At 34.5% G+C, this 12,000-nt stretch overlaps 1 protein-coding gene across 2 annotated transcripts; it reads right to left on the bottom strand.

Annotated features, from left to right (window-relative positions):
* Positions 1-2,616: 2,616 nt before the first annotated feature.
* mpi (mannose phosphate isomerase) lies at positions 2,617-11,694 on the bottom strand. Of its 2 annotated transcripts, none has more exons than XM_052598205.1 (8): positions 11,577-11,694; positions 11,180-11,307; positions 9,490-9,690; positions 8,414-8,555; positions 6,827-7,006; positions 6,536-6,709; positions 5,383-5,591; positions 2,617-4,939 (listed from the first exon to the last, which is right to left on the bottom strand). In XM_052598205.1, the coding sequence occupies exons 1-8, from the start codon at positions 11,590-11,592 to the stop codon at positions 4,721-4,723; spliced, it is 1,269 nt and encodes a 422-aa protein (XP_052454165.1). In that variant the 5' UTR covers positions 11,593-11,694; the 3' UTR covers positions 2,617-4,720. The 2 variants fall into 2 exon arrangements, with proteins under 2 accessions (XP_052454165.1, XP_052454166.1); XM_052598206.1 differs by lacking the exon at positions 11,577-11,694 and adding an exon at positions 11,415-11,554.
* Positions 11,695-12,000: the final 306 nt, after the last annotated feature.

Below are 12,000 nucleotides of genomic sequence, written 5' to 3'. Positions count from 1 at the left end.
AGTGTGATTTTACAAATGCTTAAAAAATATATATACAGTAATACGTTCGTATTATTTTTTTTAAACAATAAAAGCGACCTGATGTCGTTATTACATGTAGAAGTCTCGGTGGCTTTCCCGCTAGGAGCGTCCAATCATTAAAAATGATCGCCATCATAATCGTTTGTTCATTCGCCTGTCGATTAGCGCCCGCCTACCGACGCTTGTCCTTAAGCCAATCAGCTCATAATACTCGCGAACGTCACGTCACGTAATTAATATTCATGAGGAAACCTTCGCCGTAGTAGAAGAAGCGCATCTTCATTTTAGTTTAAAATGAAAAGGTGGATTCCTTCTCACTGCATTCAACTTCTCCTGTGTTTTTTTTATTTAGAAACAACTGGTTTAGGTTTTTTAAAAAAAAATCATAACCAACCGCGACAAATGTGCAGAATTATACGGTTGTACGAGTCAAGCGTTTATACATGCCTTTAACTTTGTGTTTTGATAAAAAGTTAGCCTATCACCAGCATTTCTGAGCATTAAATTCTCAAATCCTAAACTATAAATAGTTTATTCCTATTATTTATTCATAATTGTATGAAAATTACCTTTCAGAAATAATTCGAATATGCCGATAATCAGTTTTAATAATGGTCTTATTAATATTAACGTTAAAAACTGTTTTTTTAAGCTGTCAATAATTAAGCTTTGAATCACAGGAATAAATGAAATTTTAAAATATATTGAAATAGAAACCAGTTATTTTTATGCTTGTATTTATTAATTAACTTAAATTAATTAAATAATAATCCATTTTTGCTTAAATGTTACTTATTGTCAGTGTTGGGGAATCAATAGTTTAAATAAATGTATAATGTGTAATTAAATTATAGTTACTTATGAAAATATTTACGATTACAAAGTGGGTTACATCTGAATATTTACACACACACACACACACACACACACACACACACACACATATAAACACATCTGATAGATTTCTTTCCAAAATTGCATTTTTAATTTCTCAAAAAATTTAAGACACCAATGTTTCAGAAGTTTAGGGCACGTGTTTATTTGATTACTGTTTTATTTTCTATTTGGGTTTATGTACATGCTTTATTTTTTAGATTAACTGTTTTTCAAAGGCAGTGTTAGATACCAGTGTTTCCTGTCATAGATATGCAAATATTTGATTAAAAAAAAAAAAAAACATATCATAGCTATAATATTTCTTATGATTTTTAAAATTGTGATTAACCTCAGAACCGTCACAAAGTAAAGAGGTGCTAAAGTTGTGCTTAGTCTTAATTTAAGCGATGAAAACTTCTGAAAGTCTGTCAGTAATCAGTGTTGAGCACTTCTGTGAGGCTTACCCTGCCTGCTTTAAATGTTTCAAAATTATTGACAGTTTAGAAAAGTAATCCAAAAGTAATCAGCCCATAATGCTAGAGGACGTACCTGTTTTTATAGTCTATGGGATGTAAAAGCCCTGCAGAAGCTCTACTGGGCCCTCAAGCCCACAGCCAATCAGATTCATCAGCACATTTTTACTCTCGACTCATTGGCTACTGCAGCTGTCAATCAGATCTGGAGCGGTTTATGTGTGTGTTTCAGTAAAGCGCTGGGCGTTGCAAGAGAAGAAAGAGTAGATGAACGTTTTGACATCTGATTAAGATGCTTTTATTTGTGTAATATTGTTTATTGGTAATATTTTGTATGGTTATGGTTATCAACGAATTATATTTTTATGTTTTTTTTTAATAAAAAATGTATTTAAATAGTTTTTATATTTTAGTTATTTAATAAATTTTATTCATATATTTTATTTGTATTTTGATTATATTTATGTAATTTTAAAGGCTAATATTTTTATTTATTATCATTATTATTATTTTTTTAATTCTCAAATCTTACTTTCGTAAAATATTTATTTACAGTATATAATTTATAATTTCAGAAAACACTCTAATATACTGATTGGTGCTCAGCTTTTATCAATAACTATTGATGAGTTACATATTTAAATTATTTATATATTATTTGAAATTATTTTATTAAATTTTTTTATTAACATTTTTTTTTCTCTTATTTTAATTATTTTTTTAATAGTCGATAATCTGAATTTGGGATGGGGCCAATAGCGATCAATTATTAACCCTCATTTGCATATCAGGACTAGATCTTCACAACCTAATAAATTTGCTTAGTAAAATCAATTTTGTTAAAACATTTTAAAACCAATTTCACATGTAACATACAGAGGTTATCAATAACTCAATACCAATGGTGAATCATAATTAAATCAATATTTAAATAATTATAAAAGCTTTAGACATATTTTTTGACTGCAATTCTTGCATTTTTAATATCTTCATTATGTCTTGTAAGTCTATGCACAGACTTTTGAAATATAACGCGGTCATGACATCTACTCCACAATGCATTGTTTTATGAAACGTTGCTTTCATATCCTACTTGAACTCCATCCAAAAGGAACAGCATAAGAACAGGAAGTGTGTAAAAGCAAACAATCAGCTGAGGCTGAATGATTCATGGGGAACGCAACCTTTGTCTGGGAAACCTGTTGTGTAAGTTCAGCTCATAAAAAAATTCAGAAATGTACAGATGAAAGGTTACAGAAGCGTTATTTATTAGGGATTACATACAGAGTTGTTCTTATCAGACACATGCTCCATTACAGCTCAGAAAGCACCATACTGTACATTCATTCATCCTTCGCATGCTTTGATCCCAGAAAACTTCAGAATAACACGGCTCCCAAAATATAGAAAGAATCCCAGGAATCAACACGTTTGAGGTCAGTTTTCTGATTTAACATGTACGAATCTGAAGAGGCCACTCAAAATACAGTAAACAAACATCAGGACGCCGGTAATTCCCAGCATCCTTTGTGCTCTCCACACTGCTAGTGCAAATAGTAACTACAGCAATAAAGCATAACCACAGATCAAGCCATACAGCCACTTACAAGGGAGGATACAAATCGGTAACAAAGTTTAACATATATGAAAACACTTGCAGGGTTATTTTTAAAATCAGTTGCACTGGTAATCAGATCACAAAACTTGTGTCTGTCACAGAAGTGCTTCGTTTAGCAACAACTGCTTCAATAAAACTCTTACCATGGAAGAGTGCATCCGTAACAAGGACTCATTGTTCTTTAGCAGTAGTACCAAGAAACAGGTGTGTAAAATGTTCAAATTGATCTCAAGTGTATGTTAACCAGGTTTTAATGTAAAAGTAAAATTGCTACTGTCCTCCTTTTGGGTTCTTTTTTTTTTTAACACATGCAAAAGGTGTTGCATCCTTATGCAAAAAATCTCTGATGGAACAAATTTTGTTTAATAAAATGTTCATATCTTGCAGCCAAAAGTGAGTGATCATGCATCCATGCATTTATATGTGCCAACGTGAAATCAAAACTGACTTTGTTTACTTTCTTTAGGAAATAGTCCATCCAAAAGTTTAAATTAGCTGAAATAGTACTCACCCTCAGATTTGGAGAAATGTACCAATGGATGTGAATGGGTGCCGTCAGAATGAGAGTCCAGACAGCTGATAAAAACATCATAATGATCCACAAGTAATTCATATTTTATAATAAAAATAAAAAAAAAGTCAAAAAAGATGTATTTGTTTCATACAAACACAGTTTTCATTTCTCAAGAGAGTGGTGTGGATTACGGAGATGTTTATGTCAGATGTTTGGACTAATTCTGACGGCACCCATTCACTGCAGACATTGCCAGGTTTTCACAACATAACCAGCCCAAATTTGCTACTCAAAACTAAACCTGTAAAATTGCGTATCTGGGGTAAAATGCATGTTTTTTGGCATTTCATGGGTTAAAAATCACGTTATTGGAGCTGACATGAAAAACAACCTGCGGAAACAGTGTAAAAGTAACCCAATTCTGAGAGAAAACCGCTGACTTGGCAACACTTTCCATTGGTGAGCAAGTGACGTAATGCCACATTTCTCCAAAACTCATCTAAATCATAAAAGGGGCGGAGGGTAAGTACATTTACTGCAAACTCCTCTTTGTATGAACTTGCTTTAATGCTGGTGGTTTAAACTCTCATTCTGGTCTGACTTCATTCTGGAACGCACATATTTTATAATCCAACCGAATTCCATCCTACATTTATTTATTTTTTCTCGTAAATGTCACATTATTAAAGTAAAATGGTGCGAACAGCATTTCATGTCGACTCAATGGAATTATATACTTTTACAAATTTCAAAAGAACATGCAGAGGTTTTCATGTTGCAGAATCATAATTCAATCATCAAGTTTCATTACATATTTTATTTAATGATTAAGCATAGCTATTTTAACACTAAATGTCATCATAATACTCCAACTTAAAGGGATAGCTCACTCGAAAATGAAAACTATGTGATCATTTACTCTCAAGTTGTTCTAAGTATGCAAACAGTTGCTAGTGAAACTGACTTCCACAGTGTGGGAAAATCATAAGGAATATGCTTACCAACATTCTTTAAAATATCTTCTTTTGTGGAAGAATGAGACGGTTTTGGAGTAAATGACAGAATTTAAATTTTTGGGTGAACTGTTCCTTTAAATAGAGGTTATTCATCATGCATGTTCATCCCAGATGAAGCCAAAAACATGGGACCAGGATTTCTACGTGAACCATTGGTTTAGATCAGGACAGAACAGATCGACGTTTATGAAGCGGACGTCTCCTACAGTAAGCAGCAGGCTCTGAACATGGTCATGCCCGACGATGATGTCACCTCTAAAGAGACACTCTCATTGGCTGAAATGAAAAGCACAGAGCCTGGTGTCAGAGTGATGTCAGAGAGGGCCGCAGCAGACGTGGCGACCGCCTCTCCGTCGATGACCAGCAGGATGCCAGCGGAGTCCAGCGCGCTCACAGTGTACTGCCGCGCCGAGGCGGGGATCTGAAGATAATATAATATAACATCACTCTTAAAGGGACAGTTCATCCATCAAAAAAAATATCATTTAAATAACTACAAATAGCATTTTTGTGGAGGTGAACAATCCTTTTAAGCTCTTAAAGGGACAATTCACCCCCCAAAATATATCATTCAAATATCAACAAATATTATTTTTTAGGGGGGTTGGTGAACTATCCCTTTAAGCTCTTAAAGGGACAGTTCACACCCTCCAAAAATAATTTTAATATCTACAAATAGCATTTTTTTGGGGGTGGGGGGGGGGGTGGTGGTGAACTATCCTTTTAAACTCTTAAAGGGACAGTTCAACCCCCAAAATATAACATTCAAATATCAACAAATATAATTTTTTAGGGGGGTTGGTGAACTATCCCTTTAAGCTCTTAAAGGGACAGTTCAACCGAAAAGAAAAGATATAATTTAACCTGTATTCTCATGACGGTGAAGTCTGGCACTGGAGGGTCGTAGAGGTAGACGCAGGGGTCGGCGTTGTCCCGTATGCAGGGGAAGATTTTGGCACTGACTGGAGCCGGGCTGTAATTCAGCATCTCACACAGTGTGTCCACGTCAATGTATTTGGGAGTCAGTCCGGCACGCACGGTGTTATCAGAGCACGCCATACACTCCACACAGTCTGGAGGAGCCAGTCAGTTACACATGGAATACATTGCATATTAATGAGAATCCTAAAAATAATATGAATTAGTATTAAATGAACATGATGGACAATTCAATAAATAATAATAAATATATAATACAACTACACAACCTACATGGAATTAATGAATATTAAATGAACATTAATGGATATTTGTTTTACAAAAACAACATTACAACCTTCAAGGAACAACTGAATATTAATTAATATATTTCACAAAAAGAACAACTACGAAATCTCCATGGAATAAATAAATATTAAATTAATACTACAAATTATTGAGTGAATATTAGTAAATAAATTACACAAAAAGTACAACCATATGACCTAGATGGAATAAATTAATATTAAGTAATATTATTGAGTAATATTTTAATAAATGAATATTAACAAATATATTTTTAACAAAAAACTACACCTTAACTTAATGGAACATTTGAATATTAATGAAAATTCAATAAAATATTATTTATTATTAAGTGAAAATTAATGATTATACTGGATCCAAAATATAAACTATGAAACATAAATGGAATAGATGAATATTATGGAATATAAAAAAAAAATACAGATTATTTCGTGAAAAATTAATAAATATAATTAGCAAAAAACAACAAATACACAACCTACATGGGTTAAATGAAAATTAATAAATATGAAGAAAATATGATTTATTATTAAGTGAATATTAATTAATATATTGCACAAAAACCAACAACCAACCACAATGCAACCAACATGGAATATATTAATATTAATTGATTATAATGGGTTAATAATTGAATAAAAATAAACATATTTCACAAAAAATACAACTACACAACAATTGATTTTTTTTTCAGACTCTACAAAAATATACCATGTTATTATCATGGTTAAAGGCTCAAATGTGTTATATTAGTATTGTGGTGACCTCTGACCTCCAGACAGATAAGCGTGAGGCTCATTTGCTCCCAGGAACATGGCCTCCCCCGGCTGCAGCACGATACGGTTCAGGAAGTAAATGGAAAAGCATCCGATGTCCCCCGGATACTGGGAATGCAGCCGCAGCAGCAGCTCTCCATTACTTCCCGAGGTGTCTTTACCTGCAGCCTCTGGAACAAAAGAACAGGTCAGACGAGTTTCCCCTGAACTGACGGGACAGAGCCGGTGAAAGGTGAATAACATGACATAACACGAGGGAGTGGAAGCGCTGCAGGGTTTCCTCTCACCTTCTTCTGAGATGCGTTTGACCAGCATGTTGAGCTGATCGACAAACAGCTTCTTCTCACAGTTCATCATCCTGGTGAAACATTTCTTCAGAGCGAGAGACGTCCGGCCCGGGTCTCCGTCTGCGCTCTGGAGCTCCTCAGCGGATTCGTTACCGACCAGCGCACGGAACTCTGGGACATCTGGAAAAATGGGAAATGCTTGATGCAACTCATTAAACTTCTCTAATGTCATCAGATGCCCACTTTCCACAAGTTGATATGATTCTTTAGAGTCTTAATGAAAGTCTATAACATACTTTAAAATTTCTCAATGGTGGTGTAAAACAATACCCTTTTTAAACTGTCAAAAGTAGCTTTGCACACAACAACCCGTTTTTGTGCATGCTCCTTTAAATGCTAATGAGCTCAGCTGACTCCGCCCCTCTCATTCCGTTGGGTGAGGAGCTGTTCTCATGAATCTTGTTTACTTTAGCCACACTGAGAAACTTGCTAACTACCAAGTTATTAGGAAAGGCGATTTGCAAATACTCGTTTCTCCTGTGGGTGAAGCTGGATCACAAACGATTCACATGAACATAAACCCATTTAAGTAGATGGGGGGTACATTCCCTTAAAAAACAAAGATAATCCATTGTGTCTTCTGCGCTCAGAAGTCAGGAGTAAATGACGGCTGCTGTTATTATTATTACATCCAACAACAGAACACCTCAATCTCTCAGGAGTCCTTTCTTGAGCCCCTTTCACACTGCACGTCGGACCCGCAATATTCCCGTAACATTGCCTGGTCGCCTTCTGTGTGAAAGCAACCACGTCCCGGAATTGATTACCGAATCGAACCCGGGTCGGGGACATAGTAACATTGCGGTAATCGATCCGGAACGAGCGCTGTGTGAACAAAAGCCAGATCTAATTCCATATCGAAGTGATGACGCGCGTTATCGCGCGACTTTTTTACCGGCTGTTTTGAAGGAAAATCAACATTCGCGACGAAAACATATGTGCAAACTGTAATGAAGCAGAGATCAGTTAGTTCCTCACTTTCCGCGCTGACGCAGAGATCGTTTGCTTGCTTTAGTTAAAGTATAACGTGCCAAGCGCTGTCAACTCGTACATTACACGTCACGCGCTGATGTCACGTGTCGTTACGGGATCTTCAAGGGTTGTGTGTGAAAGCACGCACATATACCGGGTCATCATTGGCAGTGTGAAAGTGCCAAATCTAGCGACCAGGGAACAATTACAGGAACACTTTACCCCTGTATTTGCCGGAATGGCAGTGTGAAAGGGGCTTTGGTGAAACAATGGAGGACTGATGACAGTCATTCAGGGCGTGTCTAAGGTAAAACACTAGTGTCAATCAAAAATTGTGGGAGGGGCTGTGTGACAAGCACTAGGTTTATTTTTATCATTTTAGGGCAGTTGTGTACACACACTAACACATTTCAGTTCAAACAAGTTTTAAAAGTGCATGTGGCATCATATGACCCCTTTAAAGAGAAAAATATAAAAAAACAGCATAAATAGGATTTATTTTTGAGTTTGGCTTATCTGACTGTTTTTTTTTTTCAGTCAGTTCACTGAACTTACTTTTGAGGAAGCCCAAGATTTCATCCATCGGCCGAAAGCCGCAGAGACCTTCAAACTGTGTGAGAGCGATGGCCATCTCCGGCTTGTGGTTGTTGTCTGGGTAATGTTCAGGAAACTGTGCATGGAGTCGAGCAGCCAATTCCTGTCGGTTAACAACAATTAATGAACAGCATTTATTAAAAATTTAAATCTTTTCTAACAGTATAAGTCTTTAATTTTTTTTTTTCCAATTTAACACATTGCTGAATAAAAGAATTAATTTCTTGCCAAAAATGTACTGACCGCAAGCATTTGAACGTTAGTGTGTTTTGCTAGATTTTAAATGAATGCTGTTCTTTTTAACTTTTTATTCATCAGAAAATCCTGAAAAAAGTATCACATGTTCCAAAAAATAATAATTCAGCACAATTTTCCCAACATTTATAATAAATCAGCTTATTAGAATTATTTCTGAAGGATCATGTGACACTGAAGACTGGAATAATTATGCTGAAAATACAGGTTTGATCACAGAAATAAATTATTATTTAAAGTATATTAAAATGGAAAACTGCAATTTTAAATAGTAATAATAATTCAGAAAAATTTTTCCCGTATTTTTGTTCAAATAAATAAAGCCTTGATGAGGTTCAACTTTTTACATAATTATTTAACTTTCTACATAAATTAAACATAAAAATGTTACTGATCTCAAACAGGATGTACGCGCGCACACACACACACACACACATATATATATATATTATGCTCTGTATGTGTGTATATATATATGCACATATACATACATATATGAGGAGGCCTGCAAATACTTAATTATTAAATAAAGTTAAAAGCAGAAGTTATAGAAAATCTAGTGTTTAAAATGAAATAATTTTGCCTGTAAATGTCTCCCTTGTATCCCTTTATTGAGGGAAAATACATTGTTTGATACATTTCATTGCTCCCCTAAATTTCTGCACTTAAGAACACGGAACACAGATTTTTTTTTGAAAGCACAAAAAATAAGCATGAATCCTTGTAATGCAAGCATTAGAGTATCACAGGACTTTAATTAGGGAAACGGTCTCTAGTCTCACCCGGTTGGGATGCGCCTGGATGGACAGAGCCGTGTTGACGGACAGCACTTTGAAAAGGAACGGGAGCTGCCCGTGGAATGTGTCTTTGACCTTTGACCCCAGACATCCTGGGAAATCTGCAATCCACTGTCCCAGGGTCCTCTGGGATATCCTGTTGTCCTTGATGAGAGCGTCTCCTTTGGGGTGAGCACCCATCCATAGCTTGAAAGAAAACGAAGATGGAATGATCACACAATTGTGTGTGTGCATATATCATGTCACACAATGCACACACACACACACACACACACACACATATATATATATACCAAAAACCTAATTTTATAATGTCAAAACGCTCCTTTAAGATGGTTATTTATACAACATGTAAACACATCTGAACACATGCAGGGGCTTTATTAATAGACTGTGACATGAAGTGAATGTCACGCTGACCTTTAAGTGAGCTGTTGTTATCAGAGACACTTGTGCTTGTGTTCAAGTCTGCTCACAGCCGCGCAGTAAACAAACACACAGGATGAACAAGGATTGTATAATACTTGCTTTTTCTTTCACAAACCCATGGCCACTGAAATGTCCATTTTTTTTATTAGTTTAATAGGTTTAGAACGAATTATTTGTTGCTAGTTAATATTATTGACATGGTCTCACTTTAAAAAAGAATGCAAAAAATTCAAGCAAAGGAGTGAAATAACAAAAAGACCAAAGACTGGTTGGAAAGAAGCCAAATAATTAAAATAAATAATTTTTTATACTAATATTCACACTCTCTTTCAGCTGTGAGTCTTTTATTTTTTATCATTGTAGGGTGTAAAATAATAATAACAACAACAATAGTAATAAAGTTTGATTATCTCTGTATAATATTTAGTTTTTTATTACTGCCACTAATATTGTAATGCTACTACTACTACTACTAATTTAATTATTATTACAAAAATAACAAAAATAGTCACTAAACAACAAAAGCAATAGTATTATTACACTTATATTGTACACTTTATATAGAATTAAATTGCAGTCTCATCCCGCACACTATTTCTCTCCCTTTTTTAATACTGTAAAGCTGCTTTGACACAGTCTGCATTGTAAAAAGCGCTATATAAATAACGGTGAGTTGACACCAATGATACATTTTTATACATGTATAATAATAGTAATAATTATTATTTATTTTTTGATCATAATATTAACATTAATTCAAATCATTAAAATTATATATATATACTATTTTAATTATTATTAGACATTAAAATTCATATTAATATTTTATTTAAATATAATATTAATAAGTAATGTTAAATGTATAAAATTAAACTGGTAATTGAATATTAATAATTTAATAAATATATTTTTTATAATAATAATAATTATAATAATAATAATAATAATAGCAATAATAATAAAATATTAATTATTATTATTATTATTATTATTATTATTATTATCATTGGGTGAATTATTCAAGGGATGGAGGATATACAAAAAAATATATAATTATAATAATAATTATCCGTAATTTATTTTATGACATTTCTAGCAATCTGAAAGAATGTTGTAGAGAGCTAATCTATTCATGTTTGGGCTTCTTGTCTCTCTCTCTGTGGGTGTGTGTGTGTGTGTGTGTGTGTGTGTGGGTCAGCAGATGAGAATCCCTGCAGTAAACAGTTCTTCAGGCCTGGTCCTGTACCTCTGCGTATGGTGTGGTCTCCTCTATGAGAGCCTGAGGGTCTCCACCGAGCAGCAGCCGGGCCACCTCACTGTCCTGACCCACTTTACCCCAGGCATAGCTCTGCACCACACAGCACAAAGGAAACACTGCGAACAGACAGGACACACATCTGATTGTGAAAACACGCGTTCTCCTGCCGTAGTTCGAATCAATGAATGGATGGCTGTGGATCTCACTGATGAGAAACGCTTACACGCTCAAATCCAGCAGCATCAAATAACTAATCCATCCAAACAACACTCAAATCATCGACAGCGACAGCCAGTCTGTTTTTACTCTGAGTCATTCGCGCTGTGTGTGAAGCGAATGTTGCGTAAAATACCGAATGAAATATACAGTCAGACATTTAACTCACCTTTCACTTCCGCCATGTCTGCGACGCTGACAGTCACGTAGGTGACGTCACAGCCAGCCAACCAATCACGAGCCTTCAGATCTAGGCCATTTGGATTATTTAATCTGAAGTATATTTTGGAAGATTACGTTAACAGAATTAATAGGTTAAATATATAACGCATAGTTTTTATATAATAATTAATATTATAATCTTCAAGAATCGACAAGAAACCTGTTTTTATACAGTCTATGCTAAAAACACATATCTTCAATTTCTATTTGACGCTCTAACTCTAGCATTCTCTATTTAATTATATTCTTAAAAACCTGCCCGTTTACCACCATTTACTAACTGACTGATTTCTTTAAAAAAAAACAGTAGCCTCTCTTAGGTTTTTGTATTCTATCTATTTTTTTATTTATTTATTTATTATGCAATTAAC

This window comes from Carassius gibelio, chromosome B25 (genome assembly GCF_023724105.1).
Source record: "Carassius gibelio isolate Cgi1373 ecotype wild population from Czech Republic chromosome B25, carGib1.2-hapl.c, whole genome shotgun sequence".
Classification (NCBI taxonomy): domain Eukaryota; kingdom Metazoa; phylum Chordata; class Actinopteri; order Cypriniformes; family Cyprinidae; genus Carassius; species Carassius gibelio.
The sequence above is the reverse complement of the archived record's forward strand: the minus strand, read 5'-3'. Positions and strand labels throughout refer to the sequence as shown.

Coding starts and splice junctions, on each gene's coding strand:
- mpi (XM_052598205.1), bottom strand. Junction 9,691..11,179: donor AGACCACACCATACGCAGAG/GTACAGGACCAG, acceptor TTTTCTTTCAAG/CTATGGATGGGTGCTCACCC. Junction 6,710..6,826: donor CAAACGCATCTCAGAAGAAG/GTGAGAGGAAAC, acceptor CTTTTGTTCCAG/AGGCTGCAGGTAAAGACACC.